The sequence below is a fragment of the Cricetulus griseus genome, chromosome 6 (assembly GCF_003668045.3).
Source record: "Cricetulus griseus strain 17A/GY chromosome 6, alternate assembly CriGri-PICRH-1.0, whole genome shotgun sequence".
Classification (NCBI taxonomy): domain Eukaryota; kingdom Metazoa; phylum Chordata; class Mammalia; order Rodentia; family Cricetidae; genus Cricetulus; species Cricetulus griseus.
The window spans coordinates 34,491,809-34,516,140 of NC_048599.1; the positions used below are offsets into that span (position 1 = coordinate 34,491,809).

General features: G+C 43.0%; 1 protein-coding gene across 5 annotated transcripts in view; it reads left to right on the forward strand.

Moving 5' to 3' along the window:
- The window catches only part of Dzank1 (double zinc ribbon and ankyrin repeat domains 1), a 46,947-nt gene extending 22,615 nt beyond the window's left edge, over positions 1-24,332 (forward strand). For 4 of the 5 annotated variants that reach the window (XM_035446154.1, XM_027421616.2, XM_027421619.2 and 1 more), the window contains exons 11-21: positions 7,557-7,682; positions 8,786-8,947; positions 10,407-10,611; positions 14,457-14,560; positions 14,982-15,056; positions 15,864-15,960; positions 16,416-16,516; positions 19,383-19,463; positions 19,964-20,091; positions 22,970-23,044; positions 23,430-24,332. In XM_035446154.1, coding sequence (XP_035302045.1) covers positions 7,557-7,682; positions 8,786-8,947; positions 10,407-10,611; positions 14,457-14,560; positions 14,982-15,056; positions 15,864-15,960; positions 16,416-16,516; positions 19,383-19,463; positions 19,964-20,091; positions 22,970-23,044; positions 23,430-23,595 — 1,320 coding nt within the window. In that variant the 3' untranslated portion in view covers positions 23,596-24,332. The remainder of the gene's footprint in view (positions 1-7,556; positions 7,683-8,785; positions 8,948-10,406; positions 10,612-14,456; positions 14,561-14,981; positions 15,057-15,863; positions 15,961-16,415; positions 16,517-19,382; positions 19,464-19,963; positions 20,092-22,969; positions 23,045-23,429) is intronic. The other variant, XR_003486498.2, reaches the window with a different exon arrangement.

The window sequence follows — 24,332 nt, forward strand, 5'->3', positions numbered from 1 at the left end:
TTTTTTTTCAAGACAGGATTTTTCTGTGTAGCTCTGGCAATCCGGGAACTCACTCTGTAGATCAGGCTGGCCTTGAACTCAGAGATTAGCCTGCCTCTGCCTCCCTGGTGCTGGGACTAAAGGTGTGTGCCACCAGCAACCACCAAGAGTTAACTCTCATTGTCAGAGCACATGCTCTGTGTGATCTGTTACTCTAATAAGATTTATTCTGTGGCCCATAGTGTGCTCGAGCTTGGAAGCATTCTAGGTCACCTGAGAAGTGTGAGTTTTCTGGCATTGTTAGGTGCAGCATTCTATAAATACCACTTAGATCTATGGGGAATGCTGGCTTTCCCAGATACCTTTGCTGGCTTTTGTTTGTTGTTTGTATAGATGGCTGTGAACCACCATGTGGTTGCCAGGAATTGAACTGAGGACCTCTGGAAGAGTAGCCAGTGCTCTTTTTTTTTAAATTAATTAATGTATTTATTGTGCATTGTTATTTTGCCTGTAGTTACAGATAGTTGCAAGCTTCCATGTGGGTGCTGGGAATTGAACCCAGTCCTCTGGAAGAGCAGTCAGTGATCTTAACCACTGATCCATTTCTCCAGCCTGGCCAAATCTTAAGCAAAAAAGAACAAAGCTGGAGCAGCCACACTTTCTGCTATACTGCAAAGCTTTAGTAATCAAACAGCATGGTGCATAAGATACATACATGGGCCAATGGAACAGAGTAACCAAAGAGTAGTTAGCCCAGGAATAAACCTGCATATTTACCACCAATTTATTTTTTAAATATTTATTTTCTTTTGTTTATTTTATATGTGTGTGTATTTTGTCATCATGTGTATCTGTGCACCACTCATGTGCCTCATGCCCTCAAAGACCAGAAGATGATATTGAATACCCTTACATTGGAGTTGCAGGTTATTGTGAGCTGCCATGAGTGTGCTGACAATTGAACTGGGGTCCTCTGGAAGAGCAGCCCTCTTAACCACTGAGCAATCTCCCCAATCCCCCACCAGCTGATTTTGAACAAGGAGTCTAACAACACAAAATGAGGAAAGGACAATTTCTTTAGTAAATTGTGCTAAGAAAACTAGATTTCAGCCTGCAGAAGAATGGATATGCTATATACAGCAGTCAATTATAAACAAACTTAAGATTTGAAACATACTTGAAATTACAAAACTACTAGAAGAAACAAAGGAAAACCTTTAGAAAATGTCTGGTGATGACGTTTTGGCTGTGACCCTAAAATATAACAACAAAGGTGGAAATAGATGAACAGGGCTACACAAAGGGGAGATGCTTCTGCACAGCAAAGAAACCAGCAGGATAAAGACCCAGGCAGAAAGAAGAAGACACTCAAACTACACCTTCCAAGGATTTATCATCCCAAGGATGATAGACTAAAACAACTCCACAACAAAAAGTGCTCAAAAATGAGCAAAGAACTCAAATAGATACCCTCACAAACATTGCCTGCAGGCACTTGAAAAATGCTCATCACCACTAACCATCAGGTAGAGGCCAATGAGGTGCCACTGTAGGTAAAAACACACCTGTTGTGCAAGCCTGGCAACCCAAGTTTGATCCCCAACCTCGTGGTGGAAGGACAAGACCAACTCCCTAAGTTTTCCTCTGATGTTTTTAATGCCCTTCATAGTAAACATGTGTGCACACACATGCAAGCATGTATACACACACACACACACACACACACACACACACAAATTAACTTTAAAAGTCTACAAGAGGTATTGCCTCACTCCAGTTACAATGGCTATCATCAAAAAGACAAGAATAACAAATGCTGGTGAGGTTGTGGAAAAAGAAAAACCCGGGGCTGGAGAGATGGCTCAGAGGTTAAGCGCACTGGCTGCTCTTCCAGAGGTCCTGAGTTCAATTCCCAGCAACCACATGGTGGCTCACAACCATCTATAATGAAATTTGGTGCCCTCTTCTGGCATGTAGGCATGTATGCCAGAATAAATAAATAAATAAATAAATAAATAAATAAATAAATAAATCTTAAAAGAAAAAGAAAAACCCTTATGCACTATTGATGGAAATGTAAATTAATATAAGTATTATAGAAAATAGTCTGGAGATACCTCTAAAAATTAAAAATATCATATAATACAGAAGTCTCACTACTGAATATATATCCAAAGAAAATATCAATATGTCAAAAAGATAGCTGCATCCTATGATCATTGCAGTTCATAATAGCCACGATATAACACCAACTGGAGATTATCAACAGGTGAACAAGATCAAGAATATTTTGAGTATGAAGTAATCCAGACACAGAGTCAGATATTGAATGATCTCTCATATGTGCATGCTGTAATGACATCAGAAAACCACAGAAACCCATGGGCACCAGAGACTGTTAGGTGGTGGTTTGGGGAGAAGTTGGTGAAAGCTACATTACTTTTGAGAATACATTCAAGAGCTCTATTGTTCATCATGATGGCCAATTAATTCTTCTTTCCTGTGTTATTGTACATAATTATTCACTGTATCTTTGAAACTTTCCAACATACTAAACGTTGTGTTCTTACCATCAAAAAAGGATAAGTACATAAGGTAATGCATACAATCAGTGGTATAGTTGGAAATTCCACAATACATTGTACCACGCACAAGACATATAGAAATTATTCTATCTCTCTCTTTTTTTTAAAGATTTTATTGTTTATATGTTTGAGTTTTTGCCCAAAAGTATGTGTAATGCATGCATGCAGTGCCTGCAGAGGCCAGAAGAGGGTGAGGGATCCTCTGGGTCTGTTGTTAGCTGCCATGTGGGTGTGGGAATTGGACCCAGGTTCCCTAGAGAAGCAGACAGTGCTTTTTAACTGCAGAGCTAGATCTCCAGCCCACTACATAAATTATTCTTGTCAGTTAACATTAAATGCTTCCATATGGGGAAACCCCATGAGACATGATTCAGATTCAGTGTTTGCTTCATGTATTTTGTGGTTGTGAAAGAATGCCCTCAGGTAGGTCGGATCCCCCTTGCCTCATCCTTCCTGTTACAGTTGCATATTCCCTGCAGCTGTACATGCAAATCCTGTGAGATGTTAGAACCTCTGCCTCAACCAAGTGTGAGAAAAGTCGGAGCAAAAAACAGTGCTCGCATTCAGCTTTAGATTCCTGCCTCCCCTGACCAGAAATACTGCCTCTTGCCTCCCACTGGGTATGCACTGTGTGTTGTGCCCTTAGCCCTAGGCCAAAGACTAAGACTGGAACTAAATCTGCATAGCTCACACTTGGGTGTACTTGTCCACTCTCTAGAGCCTTCAAGCATTAGGCTTACAGCTGTGCAATCTTACTCCATTGCCACCAAAAAGAAAATCTGCGTAGTTAAAAAAAAAAAATTATCCCTGTTACATAAGATGCATTTTCAAACCAACTGTGGAAATAGGCCAATAAGACAGGAAAAATTAACCAGAACATACATTCCCAAATCAAACCTGTTGTAAATTGGGGGACTCTTGTATTTGTAGCAGTTTGTCTGGTAGTGTGGGTTCAGATTTTTTAACAGTCTCCCATCATGAATTGCACTGCCATTTCCAAAGCACCTAAGAGAATGATGGTGAGGTTGAGAAGACATAACAGTAGAAAATGGTGGCACTCGTGGAAATCATTCTTGGAGTGACTGTTCCAGTAGACTCAAGTAAATTTTTTATCAAAAGATTTAAGTTTTGGCTAGAGATAGCTCATTTGGTAACATGCTTGCCTCGTATTACTGGGGCTCTGAGTTTGATTCCTAGCACTATATAAACAGAGTGTGGTGGCACCCACCCATAACCTCAGCATTAGGAGGTGGAGGCAGAAGGGTGTGGGACTGCCAGCTCCCCAGTAATGACACGGAGACTTACTATTAATTGTGAAAGCTTGGCCTTAGCTTAGGCTTATTCTCAACTAGCTCTTATAACTTGAATTAACCTGTTTTTATTCATCTACATTCTGTCACGTAGCTTTTACGATGGTGTCTCTCACACCTCAGACTCTCCTTCAGTTTCTCTGTCTCCCTGCAAATCCCACCTATTCTCTCCTGCCCAGCTATTGGCCATTCAGCTCTTTATTAAACCAATAACAGCAATACATCTTCACGCATTGTATAAATATCTCACAACAGAGGGGTCTGAAGTTCAAGGTCATTCTCGGTTTGAAGACAGCATGGGGTACATGAAACCCTGAGTGTAGTGGCACATTACAGAAACACCAATACTTGGAAATCTGAAGCAGGAGGATCGTGAGTTTGAGCCTATCCTAGACTATAAGAGCAAGACCCTGCCTCAAAAATAATTTAAATCTTGGTGGACAGTGTATACCTTTAATCTCAGCAGCTGGAGGCAGAGGCAGACAGATCTGTGTGAGTTCAAAGCCAGCCTGTTCTACATGAGTTTCAGGACAGCCAGGGCTGTCACACACAGAAGCCCTGCCTCAAAATAATAATAACCAAATAATAATAGTAATAATTTAAAGGAATTTTCAGCCCTTCCTTCATCACTCCTCTTATCCTTTCCTTTGGTCTTCTGGATTTCTTATATAAAAAGTAAGACATTTTAAATCAATTATGTTAACTGCCAATGATATGATTCTTCTACTTCTGGTTTTTATCTCTTAACAAAACTGCTTAGGAACAATACCAAAACTGAAAAAAAAATTTATTCTTCTTTACATGTATGAGTGGTTTTGCCTGTGTGCATGCATGTGCGCCATGTGTATGTCTGATAACCATGGATGTCAGAAGAGGTCTTGGACCCACTGGAACTGGAGTTTGAGATGTCCGTGAGCCACCATGTGGGTGCTGAGAATCAAACCCAGGTCTACTACAAGAGCAACAAGTCCTCTTAACAACTGAGCCATGTCTCCAGGCCCCCAAATTGAATGTTTTTAAAGATTCACTTGTATTGGAATTGCTCATCAGCATGTAGGTGTTAGAATGGGATTGTTTATGAAGTGGCAAAGTAGCAATGCACGTTCAGTGTGACAGCCTCATGTCTTTCTTTAGCAGCATTGATATGATGGGGTAAGATAATTTTTCTTTCTTGAAAGCAACTTTATATTTAAAAGTGCACTTGGACTTTCATCCTCAATGAAAGATCTGAAGGCTTCATGTTTAGAACCCCACAGTTGGCAAAATCTCTGTCCAATTTTTATTTTAGTTGCACAGCAATTAAAGCGTTTACTGCTTCTGCAGACGGCACAGGCCACATGGTGGCTCACACCTTCTGTAATTCCAGCTGCAGGGAATCCAGTGCCCTCATCTGCCTTCCTCTGGCACAATGCATGCACATGGTGCCCGTACATACATATAGACAAAAAATAAAGTAAGTCTTTTGTAAAAAAAAAAAAAGAAAGAAAAAAAAAGAAAGGAAGGAAGGAAGGAAGGAAGAAAAATGTAATATTGGATAATTGAAATGTAAGATCTGAAGCAAAAGTTTCCAAAGAATGTGTCTTTTGGATTACCCTGAAGAATCTGTCTCTGATTGCACAGAAACTAAGTTAATATACAAGGAAGGATTCCTTCCTTGACTCCCTGTATCAGGGGCTGGTGTGGCCTCTGTCCTTCCTCAGCTCCCTGTGTCAGGGACTGGTGTGACCAGTCTCTAAAGAAAATGTTCTGCTTTAGAATAACAGAGTACCCTTGAAGAAACAGGATTCAGTCAGGCAAATACAGTTAACTAAACTGGCCATCACTGAGAAAAATAAATGTTCTTTAAAAAATATCTTTCTGTTGTCCAGATATTTAACATTACACATGGAGCTGACTTCCAGGTGCCAGGATCACTGGTATTATGCAAGTGGAGTAAAATGTAGAATTATAGTCCTTTTGTGTGCGTAAGTCAGCATCTAATAGAAAGCCCAGAGAGAGAAGCTTGAGGAAGAGAACTCGCCCCTGTGCTGAACATTCATTTGTACTCACTTGGCACTCACCCAAACCCACTACAGACCTGTGAGGACACTGCCAAGGGACTGTGTGAAATCTTGGACAACTGGCTGTAAAATCAGTTGTCCTGGGCTCATCAATGACACCTATCTCACAAAAAAAGTTCCTACACAGTCACAGAAGTGCCACTTCTACTATCATCCCCATTTGGAAAGTGAGAAGCTGTCACATTACACAATAGTGAATAAGCAGCAAGAGCCAAGATTCTAACCCAGGTCTACCTAACAGTGTCAGAAAATCTCAAGAAGCGACCATTTTCCTCTCCACAATAAAAGAATTCCTTTTTAACTGGAATATTGGAGCCCAGGCCCAGAGACAGGAACTGAGTCATGGAACTATAATTTATTTAGAGATCTGGCAATCTGGGAAGCCAGGGATCATCCCCCAGTCTGCCTCCCATCCTACCCTCAGGTGGCATACGCTACAGGGAACCTAAGGAAGGCAGCAAATCGCTGCAAAGGCTCTCTCTGGTCGGCAGCAGCCTCCTCTGAGAGGTGTTGGTGCTCGCCTCATGGTGTTGGTGCTTCTGTCTCTGTACTTGCCCCTCATTGTTGTCTCTGTGTAGTAAAGGTTCACACACTTCCAGTGATGTAGTCTTCATTCCTCCCAAAGAGCCATCTAGAGATCACTGTGTTAAAAACTAGCTTAAAACAAGCCATTAACAGCTAGCAGCTGCTCATGCTGGACGACGTCCAGTGTGGATCTGTGGGTTCTGTCCTAAAATATGAAGTATAAATGTGCTCTTACTTTTTCAATTCCATGATTTATTTGATGTACGCAGGTGTTTTGTCTGCATGCGTTTCTGTGTGCATCTCGTGCGTCTCATGCCCTCAGAGGTCAGAAGAGGGTGTCTGATCCCCTGGAACAGAGTTACAGACAGTTGTGAACTACCTACCATGTAGGTGCTGGGAATGGAGCCCAGATCCTTTGAAAGAGTGACAAGTTCTCTTAACCACTGAGCCATCTTTCCAGCCCCAAATGTGGTCTTACAGTGTAGAATAAAAGTGGCCCTTTCCTTACCCTATCATTTCCATGCCCAGGCTGGAGAATAAATCAACATTTCCCTAGGGCAAACAGGAGAAGATAAGTCCAAGTCTCATGGCCCCTTGGGCCTCAGCTGGGTTTATTAGTAATGTTCTATTACTACCATTTGGCTTGCTCAGCCTGTGATACCAATGATATAGAGGGGTATGGGGAAGTGGGAGGCTCCATTTTCATTGACTTCCTATGATTTGCAGGAAGGAATATGAACTTAAAAATTGGTGAATATGGGTCAGGCTTAGTGGCACACACCTGTAATCCCAGCACTTTGGAGATAGAGACAAGAGAATCTCTGTGAATTCAAGGCCAGCCTGGTCTACATGGTGTGTTCCAGGACAGTTAAGACTATGTAGAGAGAGACCCTGTCTCAAAAAAAAAAAAACAATAATAGGTGAAGCTATCATACTTCCCCCCCCAAAAAAAAAAGAAAGAAAAGAAAGCATGCGGGGAGTGGGGGATATGGGGGTATTTCCAGTTTCTGATATTTTGGGCTTTATTCCCTTATTTGGATGGAGTGGGAACTGGAGAACATAGTTGTGACTCTGCCTGTCATTACTGCTTTGTTCAGCAGTGGCTGTGCAATGGAAATGAAGTACCTCATCCGCCCTCTCGGAATGGGGAGACCATTTCCTGCTCCAGATGTGGCTGCCAGAACCACTGGGAGGCATCCTTCTGCGACTGGTGTGGAGCCCCAGTAAGCACCTAAAGACTTAACCTTGCCACCAGGCAATGGTGGCATATGCTTTTAATCCCAGCACTCAGGAGACAGAGGCAGGCAGATCTCTGTGAGTTCGAGGCCAGCCTCGTCTACACTGCAAGCTCCAGGACAGCTAGGGCTACACAGAGAAACCTGTCTTAAAAGCAAAGACTGACTCTTTGCTGGCACCCTGCAGAGCTAAGGTCTCCCCACCCAGGAGATCCTTCCTATGGTTTCTCTACCAAGAACTTGGAGGTAGAAGTAATTTCATAGGCTGGAATGGAGAAGCCCTTCTCACCGATATTTGATTTGCATTTTTTTGAGGTTAACCCTTTCTACTCCTATACTGACCACTGGAATTTCTTCTTCGAATGGAGTTTGCCTATTTTTTTAAATCAAAATATTCAAATCATTTATGTTTATCAGATATTACATTCGAGTAATGAAAGAGTGAATGGCTGTCTCCTTCATCTTAGCCTCTCCTCAGAAGCCCACCTGCTTTAGAGATACCAGGTGATTCTCAGTTCCCCAGTGAACTGGCACTTACTGACCCATTCTTTCCACCTGGCAATATACCTTAGCTTCGCATGCCATTGTCTGTAACATAGACTCTGTGTGCACATACCATGGTTTATCTAGACAATATCCCCATTGCTGGACACTTATTTCCTCTAGACTGCCATTACTGGGCTAGAAAGATGGTTCAGGGGGTGGGAGCACCTCCACCAAAACTGAAGACCTGAATTCAATTCTCAGGATCCATCTGGTGGAAAGAAACAACCAGCTCTTCAGAGTTGTCCTCTGACCTCCACACAGGCCCCATAGTATACACACATGCACACATACATATACACACACCACACATTCACTTGTACACACACAAAATAAACTTACAATGTAATTTTTACACACCTATAATACTACACAAGACAGTCTGGGATACATTTCTTGAAGGGCTTGTCCATGTGTAGGAGAAAGTTTAGAGGCAGAACTGTTAGGTACGAGGGCAGGAGCCTATGTTATTTTGATAATTAGAGACAGTATGGTGTGAGATTAGTTTATGTGGGCAAGTCAAAACTCTAAATATTTCTGTTCTCTAGCTTGGCATTTCTGGTAGCCACTCTGTCTGCCCAAAATGTGGGGCCAACAATCATCTGTCCGCGCGATTCTGCGGCACCTGTGGTATTTATGTGAAGTCCATAACACGATTCAGGATGAACAGCTTGGCCCTAGCTGTTGGGGGACCCCGTCCATTTTCTGAGGTAAGGCCTGCATACTGCATGGTGGTAAGAACTGCTGCCAGGTGTAACTGACTTTGTGTACCGTGTCCTATGAATCAGTCCAGGGAACTGAACCAAAATACGTAGATCTTGGACAAGGACTTTGAACTAGGTATGCAAATAAATTCAATTTAGGTTTCAAATTCTTGAATGATTTCTTTCAAAAATTATATATTTGTGCAAGTTCAAATCTAGCCTAGGGTAGAAAGTAAAATCTTGACTCAAAAAAAAAAAAAAAGAAACTAGAATCGCATTGTTCTGTTGGAGACTTGTATCAAATAGCATCTATGAGGCAGTGGACATTGTGCCCCAGAAAGAAGTAAATTTCTCTGCATTTGAACTCCTCTTGCATATTCCCAGTAGCAGTCCAAGAGCCTTCCTCCCTGCCCTGTTACACATGAGGTGTGTAAGATTTCTTCCTGTCAATCATCTCTGGCTGGGGGTCCTTCTCTGCAGCACACACTGGGGTGAACATTTTCCTGTTAGCCTTCAAAGTCTCATCTCTAAGCCACACAAAGACCTTGTGATGTCACCTCATCTCTTTACTGATGGAAATTGAAAACGGATAGTAATTAGAGACCTTACACACACTTGAACCTTAGCACATACACTGGTGAAGGACATGTGTCACTTGAACTCAGACTTGTGGGGCCGCCAGGCTCATTGACACCTGTGTTTAAGTGAAAAGATGTTCTTTTCTCCGACTGCCTGCCCTCTGTTAGAAATTGTCTATAGTAAGCTGGGCGTTGGTGGCACACACCTTTAACCCCAGCACTCAGGAGGCAGAGGCAGGTGGATCTCTGTGAGTTCTAGGTCAGCCTGGTCCGCAGAGTGAATTCCAGGACAGGCTACAAGGCAATAGAGAGAAATCCTGTCTCGAAAAAAAAAAAAAAAAAAAAGAAACAACAACAACAAAAAAATTGTCTATAGTATGTATATGCACTTTCTTCTCTCTGCCAGGAAATTTATCCTAATAAATATACAAATATACATTGTCTGCTTTATGAATGGTACCCCATTTAGATGCAGTGACACCATACAGTCCACACAGCCTTCCATGGTGATTGTCTTAGATCCATCAGAGGAATATTCATTCTCAGCAGTTGAATGTAGTTGTGCAGTGCAGACTGTGCTCCATTACATTATAGAACTGAGAAGGTAGATGACTTCTAGGCCCACGAAGCAGAGAAGATCATTAACTGGCTGAAGCTGGGACAATAAATGACCAAGGGGAGGGGGGCTGTCTTCATGGGTCAAGGTAAGAGTTTCTGGGTAAGACAGAAGAAATGGTGGCAAGAATACCCACCCCCAACAAAAGCCTTTAGTTCAAAGAAAGTTTTTAGATGTTTTCTTAATTCTGATTTAAATTGCATTTGGTGCCTGGAGATGGGGTTAATTAAATTATACTCTAATCTTGAAGTGTATTCTCTCTTGCTCATAGCCCCGATCTGCCTGGCAGTCTCTAAGTGTTCCCTTGCCCAGTTCTGCCTTGGGGTCTAAGGACATGGGCACACAGACCTCTGGTCTCTTCTACCCATCTGGCAAGCTCCTGGCAAAGAAGGAACTGGAGGCAGCTTGTCACAGGCAGAGGCAGGAGAAGATGAGTGACCACAGGCCAGTCCTCACTGCTGTCAGTCCAGGAAGAGGTAAGGGGGAACTTGCTCCTGTCAGGGGAAGCCCTCTCTCTGAAGAATCTCCCTTTTAGAATCAATTTCATGGGCTAGAAATAAGTTCCTTTTTCTTTGTTCACATCATTTTCTTTGTATGAACAGCAGCCTTTCTATAACTTTTATGCCTCCAGTACTTTAACTCCTGGCCTGCTGTCTAGTCCATCAGTCTCATGGCACATGTGGTTCATTCTGCTGTGTAGACAGGTTTAGTCTGTAGCATCATTACCACCTGTCATTATGGCTTTTTAGCGTATGAAACTCATATAAAATTCACTATTTTAACTATGTTTAAGTGTGCAGCTGAATGACATCAAGCACATTGATTAATGCTGTTACACAGCCACCATCACTCCCTCCAGGAGTGAACAGTCATCACTCCAGTAGCAAGCTTCTGCTTCTCAAATGGCCATCTCTCACATCACTTCTCCTGTATAAGCTCTCTCCCAAGTTTCAGTGCCTGTCAGCCACTGACCTGCCTGTCTATGGCCTTGCCACTTCTTGACATTTCTCTGGCCCTTGTGACAGACCTCTGTCACGTAGTGTCCCAGAGAGATAGATGCAGGGGGCACGGCTTTATTTCTGGGAGAGAGGAGGACATTTACAGGATCTGCAGTCTGACATCTTGAACATGTTTATAGTGGCTACTCTGAGGTTTTGTTAAAGCCCCTTTCTTTTGTTTTTGCTTTTTGTTTTTTGAGACAGGATTTCTCTGTGTTGCCCAGGCTGTCCTGGAACTCTCTCTGTAGGCCAGGATGGCCTAGAACTCAGATCCTCCTGCCTCTGCCTCCTGAGTGTTGGGATTAAAGGCGTGAACCACCACTCGGCTCTCACTTGCCTTTTATTCTTATGTTTCAGTTGAACTTTCCTCTCTCTTTTCCCATTTCATAATTTTTTGTTAGAATTGAAGTTTTTTTAAATTTATTCTCCTCTCATATATTACATCTTCGCCCTCCTTCCCTTTCAATCCATCCCCCATGCCACTCCACCCCTCACCTCCCGCCGCAGTCCCTTCCTCCTCTGTTTCCCTTCAGAAAAGGGCAGGCCTCCCTGAGATATCAACCAAACATGGCATATCAAGTTGCAGTAAGATGAGGCCCCTCCCCTCATATTAAGGCTGGACAGGGTAACCCAGCAGGAGGAAAGGGTCCCAAGAGCAGGTAACAGCGTCTGAGATGGCCCTCAAACTGGAAATTTTAAATAATTGATTATTTCAACTCTGGTCTTGTTCCCCCCACCCAGGCTTATTATTGCTGTTTGCACATTTATCTGTCCAGCAGCTAGCTCCATCTTTCTGGTGAACTTTAGTTCATCCTCCTGTATGAAGCCTCTGAGACTACACTTTAGGGAGTATACCCTGGGCCTGTACTCTGTCATCCTAGGAAGATGGAGGTTTTGGTGGTTTTGGCAAGGCTCCCTGCCACCTTCCCTGACTACTCCCAGCCATTAAGCTTCACTTACTGCTAGAGCATCACCATTTTATTGTTTGCAGCCATGTTCTAGGGCATCATCAATCCTTTCACAGACCGATCTAATGAAATAGGTCAGTATTTGAATAATTTTCTGACTTCATTAAGGGCTCTTATTAGCTGTTTCTTTTCCTGGTTCTATGTAAAGTGGCCAGCCTGTGATATAGCTCTTACCTGTAGTGAACTCACAGTATTGTAATTTCCCTCACTTCTTTCTTTAGGTGCTGGTATCGAACTCAGGGCCTTGTGCATGCTAGGGAAACACTCTGCCACTGAGCTAAATACCCAGCCCCTTGTAATTGCCTTTTATGATCCCCCTCCATTGTTCTGAGTCTGAACTTTTCTATACTCCATTACAATGAAGTCAGTTCCTTTGGGAAGAACTTCCAAACTCTCTGCTTTCTGGCCTTCTTCCCCCCTTGGGCAGAAATCTGTTTGGACATGGACGCTGGTACTTTTCTCTTAGAATGACATTCAGACCAGGAAATATGTTGGTATCAGTGTAGAATGTAGGGACCCCAGAGATTGGTGGATCCTTCCATGCATTGTAAGGGAAACACTAATCTCTGGAGCCCCTACCATTCTACACTGATGCCAACAAATACAGCAATCATATATGGTTTTCTATTTTTCCCTCTCTCAAAATGGACCTTTGATAACTGAGCCTAGAATAGGTGATGTGGGTACCCAGTATCAACAATATATCAGATCAAGCAGAGCCTCCATCCTTTGAGTGGTGATTAGATAGGAATAGGGAGAACGCCATTTTGACCACACTTGCCAAGAACTTAGGCTGTGCAATAGGCAGTTGGGGCAGGATGAGAAATATGGAAATCCCATTTGTTCTGAGAAGATAGTCAAGATGGACAGGACTGTGTTCCTGACTGTCCATACCTGAACTGGAGTTTCCATCGTATTAGGCAAGAGAGAAATGGATCATGATTCAGATACCATCCACTTACTATTCTGAGTTTCAGTACATTTTCTTTATTAAATACTTAATTTACTAATGTCTTTAGAAACACTTCCAGAGAATTTAAATCATTGATTTTTTTTTTTTAGGTTTACTTGTTTTATGTGTACAAATGTTTGCCTGAATGTATGTATCTGCATTACATATGTGCTTGGTGCCTGGCCATAGAGGTCAGAAGAGAGCATCAAATCCCCAGGAACTGGAGTTAGAGATGATTGTGAGCCACCATGTGGGTCCTGGATATCAAACCCAGGTCCTCTTGCAAGAGTAAGAGCTCTAACCACCAAGAAACCTCTCCAGCCTCTCATTGCTTTTTAAAACTGGCTTCTCTGGAGAAAGGGAGCACCAAGATCCTCAGGATGCCATGATAGAGATCTCCCAGCTCTGCTCTTGCTCCCCAAGTTTCCCTGCTAGGAGTCAGAACTCAGCGAGTTTGATTGACTCTTCTGGACTTGAATGTGACATTCATTAGTCCTAAGAAGATTGTCTACAGCTATTTCCAGAATGATTCCTAATAACCCTGCTGTCCTCAAGAGAAACAGGCTGTTTTCTGTCTCTTGGAATTTGAATGGTCACTTGCTGGCCAGTGGAACATGATAAATGAGATGCCCTGACAATTCTGACCTTAAGCGTTAAGAAGGTCAAAGGTCAGTGTGCTCTCTAGAAAGTCAGCACCAAATAAGGAAATTCGTTGTTGTATTCCTGAACAAAAGAGACCCCGCTAGAGGACAGGGGTACCATGTACCAACTACTCAGTCTTATAAATGAACCCACATAGCAGTGAGAAAAGAAGGTCTCTGCCATCTTAGCTGAGATCCCTCCCCTATCTGCTTCTCCTTGTCGAGGGCCTCCAACCAAGACAGAAAGGTGGGAGCCACTACATCTTTCTCCCACACATAAGAAACCAAATAAATACCTGGGCTCATGAAATCCCTCTGATTTCTAATTCAAATGCATTTAAACCTCATGTAGACTAGAAAGGGGCATAGGAAACTTTCTGGAGTAGTGGAAATGTTGTTTATGTTGACTGGGATGAATACAATGGCCAAACCCATACGTTTAAGACAGTGTAATTTACATGTGAGATAGAACAATATAAGAACAAAAGGCTTCACATGCAGCAATCAATGATTTTGGTTGTGAGCCTAGCCTTTAACGGCTGAGCCATCTCTCCAGCCCTGCAGCAATCAATGAATAGTTAATGATCTGCGATAGCTGGGGTGGTGGTGGCACTTACTGTAGTGCACACTTGAGGTTCTGTAAGGAAAAACCGACACCGGTGGCCAAGGAAAAGAACCTGTCCAAAAACATATGTTCCACACTTGATTCTTTCATAAATGTGGAAAAATCAGCCACATGTTTGGGTTTCTCTCCCTTTTTAGGCTACTGGAGAAAACAGTTGGATCACATCTCTGCTCACCTCAGATCCTACGCTCAGAACAACCCTGATTTCCGGGCCTTGATTGCAGAACCCAGGATGGGAAAGGTGGGTAAGGAAAATGAGGGTACCACTCAGCATCCCTGGGTTCAGGTTCCCCCAAGACTTTGCTTGTTAAGTGTGTGTGTGTGTGTGTGTGTGTGTGTGTGTGTGTGTGTGTGTGTGTGTTTCCCATTGCTTCTCTTAAGAAAAATATCAATTTGGATCTTGTTCCTATTTAGTCTGAGAGTCTCTGCCCTTGATTCAAGTATTTAGTTGGTTTATAATTAGAAATATAGGTCAGTTGGTTTTGAGTCTGCTGTTTTGTTCTTTGTTTTCTATTTATCTCATCTAATTTTCTCCTTTTGTTTCTCTATTCTAACCTTCTTTGTGATAAATATTTTATTAAATATAGAGTTTAACATCTCAGAATTCCTAGGGATTGAGTCCCACACCATAATTGAGAATGTTCTTTAAATTTCTTTAAAAGCTTATCTCTGCTACTGTCCATGAAGATGGCTACGAAGTTAGCATCAGGCTGAACTATGTTCAAGTCTCAAACAAGGTACGTAGCCCTTTAGAAGTTATTCACAAATTGATTGCACTGATGGCTTACAGTTTACAGAAATGCTTTCATATAATGATTAGAAAGGGTTGGGCGTTGGTGGCACACACCTTTAATCCCAGCACTCGGGAGGCAGAGGCAGGTGGATCTCTGTGAGTTCGAGGCCAGCCTGGTCTACAGAGCAAGTGCCAGGATAGGCTCTAAAGCTACACAGAGAAACCCTATCTTGAAATCCCCCCCCAAAAAAAAAGAAAGAAAGAAAGAAAAGAAAAGTTTCAAATAGTAAGAAGCATGACCTAGACAAGGAATTCCATGGGACTATATAAATAACTGTGCTAACCGTCAGAGAGGCCCGTTGTCTAGACCAGAGGATGTGTTAGGAACAGGAGTTGCCACCACCCTCACTCTGGTGGTTCTCCAGGTCGTTTACAAGTCACTGAAATGATTATATGCCCGGATACAACAAACTTGGAAAAAGACTGACAAAAATGTTTACAGATTTTTACCTTGACTTACTACCCATTTTATACATAATAAATCACTTGGAAGGCTGAAGCATGAGGATCTCAAAATAAAGACCAGAGTGAGTTCAGGGCCATCTGGGACAACTTTGTCAGACACTGTCTTAAAAATGGAAAGTGCCCTGAGGACATAGCTTAGTGATAGAATGCTTTCCTACCATGAGCAAGGTTCCCAGCCTCAGATTGCTCCCTAAGTATCCCTCCTGAGGAGCAGGCTAGCAGTAGATCTTCTCTGTTGAGACATGGCAGCCCCATCAGTGATGTGTGCAATGTTTTCATTGGCCAGAACCTGTACATCAACAAGTCAATGAATCTCAGTGACCACTTTCTGAGCAGTGTCACCGAAGGTGGGAATGGGCTGTATGACAGCAGGTCCAGCTTGGGTGAGTTATGTCCTTCTGGTGAGTTTTCAGTAATTAACCAAGAACACACAGATTAGGCAAGGTTTGATGAGACTTGCATAAAATTTGAAGCTAAGTCACAATCTCAACATGTTCCAGGCAGTTTGTTTCTCTGGCTTCTCAGGAGTTGGACTGTGACTTTTGAAGTCCTTTACAGGGCTGGAAAATTTGTTTGCTATAGCTGGTGGCAGGGATGGGGGGGGGTTGTACATGTGCTTTTTAACCTAAAAATTAAAATCCCTTTTTTCCCTCCCCCACTCATTTTTCCAGTTTCTCGAGGGGTGGTGGTGGTGGTCCAGTGTCTCACCTGCCAGGTTTAATTAAAAGTTTCTAGAAAATCCATTTTATCCTCGTGGCTTTTGAGGGGCATGACAAGTGCCTCCTTATATGTAGAAGTAAAGCAGGGTCATTTGGTCTCCAACTCTTTGTCATTTCAGTGAGTGCCTATAGCCAGAGCACCTCAGACACTCCTGAAGGCATCAAGAAGATGAAGAGTCTCAAGGCCAAAAACTTCCACCGAAACCCAGAACTGCCTACAGTAGGTCACTTCTTGGTCTTTGTAGCTCTTTTGCAGCCTGTCACATCAATGTGTGTTTGGACATTTTGTAATGGAAGGCTCTCTCATTTTCTCCTTTTAAACAACAGTATTGCTTACTTTGTGGCAGATTTCTCAAGATGGTGAACTAGAACTATTTTTAAAGTCTCATCAATTTCCTGTATCATTTCTGCTTCCTCGGGGGTCAGTTTTGAGTGCCCATTTTTCTGTTTTATATTTGGTTTGGCTGAATACATGATGATCCTTCATTGTCTAATCACTTAACTGGAGGGCCAGTTGGATCATTGCTGGTGCCTGGCATGGGTGTCCATTGTGAGTGCCAAGCATGGCTAGGTTTGTGAGTTAAAGTCCCTGTGTGGGCTGGTGGTTATGGATAGATTTCTTTGTTACTATTGTGCTGCTTTGAAGATACACCAGGACCAAGGCAGCTTATAAAAAAAAAGAACTTAATTGGGGGCTTGCTTATTGTTTTAGAGGGTTAGTCCATACTCATCATGTCAGGGAACATGGTGGCAGGCAGGCATGATGCTGGAGAAATAACTGAGAGTTCATATCTGATCTGCAAATTGCAGACATAGAGAGAAAGACACTGGGCCAGGCGTGGGCTTTTGAAACCCGCCCCCAGTGACACACCTACTTCAACAAGGCCACATCTACTCCTTCCCAAATAGTTCCACCAACTGGGGACCAAGCATTTAAACATATGAGGAACCTATGGGGGCTGTTCTCATTCAAACCATGATAGGATTCCCCAGAATTACTACGCAGGAGGCAGGAGAATCATTAGGGTGTCCTGGGCTGCCAGTGTCCATGTCTTTCCTGTGGTGGCAAGAGTGTTAATGGTGCGATGTGTTCGTGTGTATTTCAGTTCTCCATGAAGCTGTTTTTGTTCCCTTCTCCTCATACCCTCCATTGTGACTGTGTTCTTCCCTTCACCCATTAGAAGCCTTTGCTGGGTAAATCATGTGATTTCTAGAACATGGTTGCAGGAGGTTTAAACAGAAAGCCTGGTTTTCCTACCCTTACATGGGAGCGAAGGGGAGGGGTGGCAGCTGTCTCAGTCAGTCACAGCAAGCCCTACAGTACTGCACCCTTGCCTGCAGCCTGAATCCAACATCTGCCCTCCTTACTGACTAACTTTTAGAATCTGAGTGTTCAGCTAGAGAGAAAATGCTCAGATCTCTGGGTCTTAGATGTTTTTTTGTTTGTTTGTTTGTTGCTTTGCTTTCATCTACTTTAGTCTTCTTAGAAACCCCTCAAAATCATTAGTCCACTAACAGTGGGTATCACTTCAGGATATCCTGCAGCTTTAAGGTTTTGTCTTTTAAAATACATACCATGAATAATCCCCAAAGAGAGCTTTGGAGAAAGGGACCAAGGGTGCCCCACTGCCTTCCCCAGTTTGCCTGGCTCTGGCCCTCTTTGGATGCAACACAGAGAACAACTGTGAGGAACAGCAAGCCAGATGTGGGGATAGGCATGTGTGCTGCTCCCCTCCTCCCTGGGTTCTGCCAGACCCCTGGGCTTCCATGGTGGGCATGCTCTAGTCTTCTTGCTGGCATCTCAATTGCTCTGAAGGCAGGGACTGTTTTTGCATTTGCATGTTCCTCCTGCATAGGCCTCACATGGGCTGATAAATCTGGGGGAAGACCTATGATTGTTTTCATTCCTTGTGCTGTCCACCTTCCCTCCATTTGAAATAGTGAGGATAAGAGAAGTGTGGAGTTCCTTAGTCTGTGTGTGACCCAGACGTTCCCCCCCCCCCGTCTCCCCCCACACCTCATGTGCGCTTGCCAGTTCCAGCATCCATTCACTATGGAGTGATTATTTTGAGCACATCCAGACATGGCCCCAGAGCTCAGGAAGCTGACATTCTAATACATTTTTCCAGAAGGAACAGAACAGAATTCACTGTGGCTAGGTGCCATACCTAAGACCGTGCTGGGGTTTTTCTAATTGGGATATAGTATCTTGTTCTAAGAAACTTACCAGAGACGTGGGGTGGCAAAGGGAAGGTGACATAGCCAGAACCCCCTATCTTCTAAAAGGCTTAGCAGTCCAGGAAGGCAGCTGGAGTAGGTTTGTAAACACTCTACAAAGGGCAGGCAGGTTCCCTGTGACCCTCCCACCCCAGGCATGCCTGGGAACTCATGGAAGAAGCACACTAAAGCAATGTGCTTGTTTGGGCCAGCCTCCTTCCTTCAGCCTTCTAGTATTTGTAATCCTTTTTATATATAAAGTGATATTAAAGATAGATAAAGGTAAATTTCATAGCATTTGGAAAACATAAAAGAAATTCTTCAGATGTGTCTGGACCAATGAAAATATTTTTTCCTAAGCAAGAGATAGGTCCTGTGGGTCCTTTTCTCTGGTGAGTGTGTGTGAGCTGTCATACTGGGCTGGCCTCAAGCACTTTCGTAAACCTGCAGAGTGAATTCTAGGTTTCACCCTAGCTGCTCTTCCTGGAATATTCATTACAAAGCTAGCGAAGTCCCTGAGGCTTTGTTGCCTCCTTGCCCTTGATTGTATAAAACAATGTCATAGCAGTGGCCTCACCTACAACAGGGCTTGGGAACTGAGCACAGATTACATGTTACAGTTACATATATATGTCTGTACTACTGCATGTGGGAGACGACGTACATATAAAAACACTCAGAGAAATACACATGCACACACACACACACACACACACACACACCTCTCAAAATTCACACTCACCCATCCATGTTGTTCAGTGTCACTACTAAACTGGAGGGGGTAGGGGTTTGGGCCTTGAGAGTGGGGCTGGAACTCTGCAACACAGATACAGAGGTGAGGAAGATGACCACATTCTGTCATCCCACAGCCTGAGAACAGACTCCTGCTGGAGGAAGTTGGCCCCACAGGGAAAGGAAGACTGTCTGTGCTGGAACAGCTGCTTGATGAAGTGAGTGCACTCAGAACAGGCCTCCCTGCCGAGATCAGCATGGTTTGTGCCTGCTGCCTGTTAACTAAACCCTGCACGCAAAGGGCAGAAATGACTGGTCAAGAGCTTTATCCTCGGTGTCACTCTGCCAGTTTTTATAGCAAAGAGTCACATAAACAAGCATGTGTGAACCCAAGGAATGTCCATGAGCTGGACAGATGTGGCCATATTTACTTCCAGCCTGCTTTCCTAACAAGGCAAGGTGGTTGGGTGCTTGTTCCTCCAGATCTGGGGAAAAGTCTTAAACATTTGGGGGCTTGGCAGCTGTGTCCATTATAGCTGTGTTCATGAGATTCTTCATTCTCCTTTCCTTTGATTTATACTCAACTTAATGCCATCATTGATTTATACTCAGTGCCATCATCACTTTCTAGGACATTTGTCATTCATGGTGGGATGGCAATTGGGCAGTGTTGAGTTCAGGGGTTTGTGGCAAGTTTGTCCCTTTCCATGACCCACAGGGAGCAGACCCTAACTGTTGTGATAGTCAAGGTCGACCTGCTGTTACCGTGGCTGTTGTGAATAAACACCATGAAGCCATTCCAGTTCTTGCTCAGAGGGGAGCAGACATCGACCAGCAGTGGGGACCGTAAGTGAAACGTTGAAAGGACAGTAGGGCACCCTGTTGTGACTAGGTGTAGGTCACAGGATTCTCTCATAGTAGAACCAGTCCATGTGACTGCCTTGTTCAGTTGGAACCTGGTAGGACTGTTTTATACTCTATTTCAGACTTAGTAAAAGGCTTAATGGGGTGTCTTCCAAAGCTGGGTGCTTTAGTTACTTTGTTATTCCTGTGATAAAAAGCCCTGACAAAAGCAACTTGAGGGAGAAAGGGTTTAACTGGGCTTACGGTTCTGGAGGGATATAGTCCAAAATGGCAGCAGGCAGGGAAGGCATGATTAAGAGCAAGAGGTTGGCAGCTGACACTGTATCCACACTCAGGAACAAGAAGTGGGCAGGGCTATAAAACATCTAAGCCTACCCCCAGTGACCTTCCCCTAGTGAATCTGCAACTCCTAAAAGTCCTACAACCTTTTAAACAATGACTCAAGGGACATTTCTTATTTAAATCACACCACTAAGTAAAACAAAAATTTAAAATAATCTATTAGGTTGCTTAACATAATGGGATATATATATATATATATATATATATATATATATATATATGTAGAGAGAGGGGGGCTTCTCTGTGTGTATATCCCTAGCTGTCCTGAAACTCTGTATATCAGGCTTGCCTCGATCTCAGAGATCTGCATGCCTCCTAAGAGCTGGGATTAAAGGCATGTACCAACACCATTAATGGGCTTTATAAATGGTAGTGCATTTGCTATCGTATTAATTTGTACTTTTTATTTAGGCATGGCCAACCTAAAACTTGCTAATGTAGACCATCTGGCCTTGAATTTGTAATCCTTCTGCCCCTGCTTCCTGAGTGCTGGGATTATAGGTGTATGCTACCACATCCAACATGAACTTGTACTTTTCTGGGTTTAGCGAATCTTTAACTCTTGGGATATTGGGCAAAGTTTTTGTCATGATCCAGACTGTTAAGACCTACACCAAGTAAAGAGAGACCTCAGTGTATTCCTGTGAAAACACATCTATGACGTTAATGTGGAAAGAAATCATTACATAGCTGTCTGCAGGTGCTGAGACCACCCATGAGAAGCCGGCATGTGAGTTCACCAAACAATCTCTTGCTCCCTTGGTTTCCCCATCTAAGGATGGAGAGATCCTATGTAAAGTTACTACTGTCCAACCTCATTGCCATCTTGACTCACAGCCCAATTCTATCTGTGATTCTATTGTTTGCTTCCAAATTAATTTGGAAACTGGGTTCAGAAGTTCCTGGAGTATGTGTCATTTATGGCAATGCTCATCTCCTGGACAAGATGTCAAAATAGAAGTGTCCAAAGATGCTGCAGGTATCTAGGCCTCTTGCTTCCTGGATTCTTACAGACAAGTTCAAGACCTGACTTGGTGAGATGTGTTGTTGGGTATTTCCAGGCACTATGCAGGAGGGAACAGAATTCCCATAGCTTTGCTTCTATTATCTGTTTCAGTTTTTCTTGTGCTGCCCGGCGTGCTTTTATTCAAAATATATTCCTTATGATTACTATTCACTTTGGTTTTCTTATGCTTTCAAATTAACCATAGGCACTTGTGAAATTTGTCACCCAGTCTGTTGGTACACACCTGCAGTCTCAGCACTTAGGAGGCTGTGGCAGGAGGATCATAAGTTTGAGGCTAGACTTGGCTATAGTAACAAGAGCCTGTTTTCTGAGTGCACTTTTATAATATTTCCCATAAGACACTATATCAGAAGAAACGGCTACTTTTCAGTTTTATTCTATAGCAGAATATTTTATATGTAATTATAAAACATTGTTGACTTTCTTGAGTTTTCTTAAGGGTTATGCTACCACCCCTTCATTTCCCCACCCCTTTGCATCATTTTCTTGATGATGAAATGATATTATTTGTTTATTTGTGTTTTCTTAAAATAAGGTCTCACTATATAGCCATGGCTGACCTTGAATTCACAAAGATCCACCTGCCTCTGCATTCTGAGTATTGGGATCCTAGGTGTGCACCACTGCACCCAGTGATGCTATTTGCTTTATAATATATTTTTATAGTTCAGACAAGCTTTTCATAGCATGTAAGCATGATGCCTTGTGGTTGATATGCAAGTCACTTTTTGAATGATTCTTCAGTGAAATGAGTTCTGGACTCATGAACAGTCCAACTTAGAGTCGAAGCTACACATAGAACAAGTTACCATCTTAATGTGGTCTTCCTTGGTTTCCTTATGTACTTTATCAGCACTCTACAGTGACACAGATGCACATGGAATTTCACTGCAGATATAGAGAGTCCTACGCTCAGTTATGGCCATCCAACTGACTGGTGCAATAGTGCCACTTTGGGTCTACCGAATTCCAGCACTATGGTTATGCCTGTCCATCGGAATGGTCTAACAGTGCCCCTCCCACTACATTATCAAGGTTTCCCTGAACAGCGTTTAACTTACATAGGTGGAAGACTTTTGGGGAAGAAAGACAGACTGCAGGCCACCTTCCCAAATAAAACACAGATTTCTTCTTCCTCTTTAGTAGTTGCCAGGAAAGGGAAGTAGACTTGCCTCCAAAAGTCAAATACTTCTAAATCTAGCTCAAATATATTCATCTAAAAAGTTTAAACCTTTCAGTATGGCCTCTGCCCTGCATCTGGGCTCAGGGAACCATGCCACGTTCCCTCCATCCTTCCACTCTTAGACATCAGCCATTCAGAGACCTAGCTTTCCTGCACCAAGAGGCTTGGCAAGTTGTTCCTTAGCAAACCAGAATTAGATGATTCAGCAGGTAAAGCACCTGTCATCAAACCTGGGGACCTGAGTTTAGTCCCTTTCCATTTTCCTGATAACACTAAAGATTTACCCAGAAATTTTTTCCCACAAATAGGTTCAGAAATACAGCTCTTCATGAAGCAACTCTACTTGGCCTGGAAGGAAGGGAGAGCATCACCACTTTACTGGGGTATGTTCAAAGGCTTACACCACTGAGGATATCAGCAACATCTCTACTGACATCCAGTGGTGTTAGACAGGCCCTACCTTCTCAAGTGTTATCCCTGCCAGTGAAGGCCACCATTACACAATGAGTGTTACCCTCATGGAACATGGTTATAGGACTTGGATGCAATTGGAACCAATGACTAGGACAGGCAATTATTTGAAATCACACAGTCTCTTAAAAGGTAGAGTCACTCTGAGAGCTGAAGCCATAGTGGCCTCTTTGGGACACATTTGGGGAGGAACGACCAGGATGTACCTACACTGGCCTCTGTCGTGAGGAATAGTCAAGCTCTGAGGGTCATATGCCTGAGTGACCTTGAGTGACTGTTTCTCCACTTCCTTTGCAGGTGCAATGCAAACATCCAAAAGAAGAATGCAAGAGGCCAAACAGCATATGACATGGCTCTTGAGATTGGGGATGACCTCACCACTTCACTCTTTGCCACTAAATTCAGCCAAGGTCTAGAGGACCAACTTTCCCCATCTGGGAACCCAATCCTAGGTGACAATTAGATCTGAGGTAGTCACTGGCCTGCAAAGAGACTACCCAGCTATAGCTATTCTTACTTTTGGAATGTATATTTAAGTGGAAAAATTAGGATTGAAAGGAAGTCATAAGGGGTGTGTGTGTGTGTGTGTGTGTGTGTGTGTGTGTGTGCGCACGCGCGCGCGTGCGCGCGCTCACGCATGCTTGTGAGTGGTAGGAGAGATTGAACCCAGGGTCTTGCAGAGGCTAGGCAAGTGTTGTATACCACCATGCTATATCCCTAGCCTTCTTTATTTTGAATTCCTAAAATTGCTCAAACTGGCCTTGAACTCACTATGAAGCATAGAAAGGCCTTGAACAACTTGAGATCTTCCTGCCTCAGCCTCTCAAGTAGCTGAGAGTACAGGCTGGGACCAGCAGACCCAGCTCTTTTTTTTTTTAAACTAGTGTAACTACCCAATACCATATACCTTGGAGTATGGTAAAATTAACATACGCTTTTTTTTAATGATTTATTTTTTTGTTTTGGTGGTGGTGTTTTTTTGTTTGTTTTTATTTATTTATTTATTTATTTATTTTGAGGCTGGGTCTCACTATACAGCCATGGCTGGCCTAGAACCTGCTACATAGACCAGGTTCGTCTTGAACTCACAGAGATCTATCTATCTCTGTCTCCCAAATGCTGGGATTAAAGGCACGTGCCACCATGTCCAGACACTTTTTAATGTTCTATTGATAATTTTGAAGTTTGGTTTTTAATTTA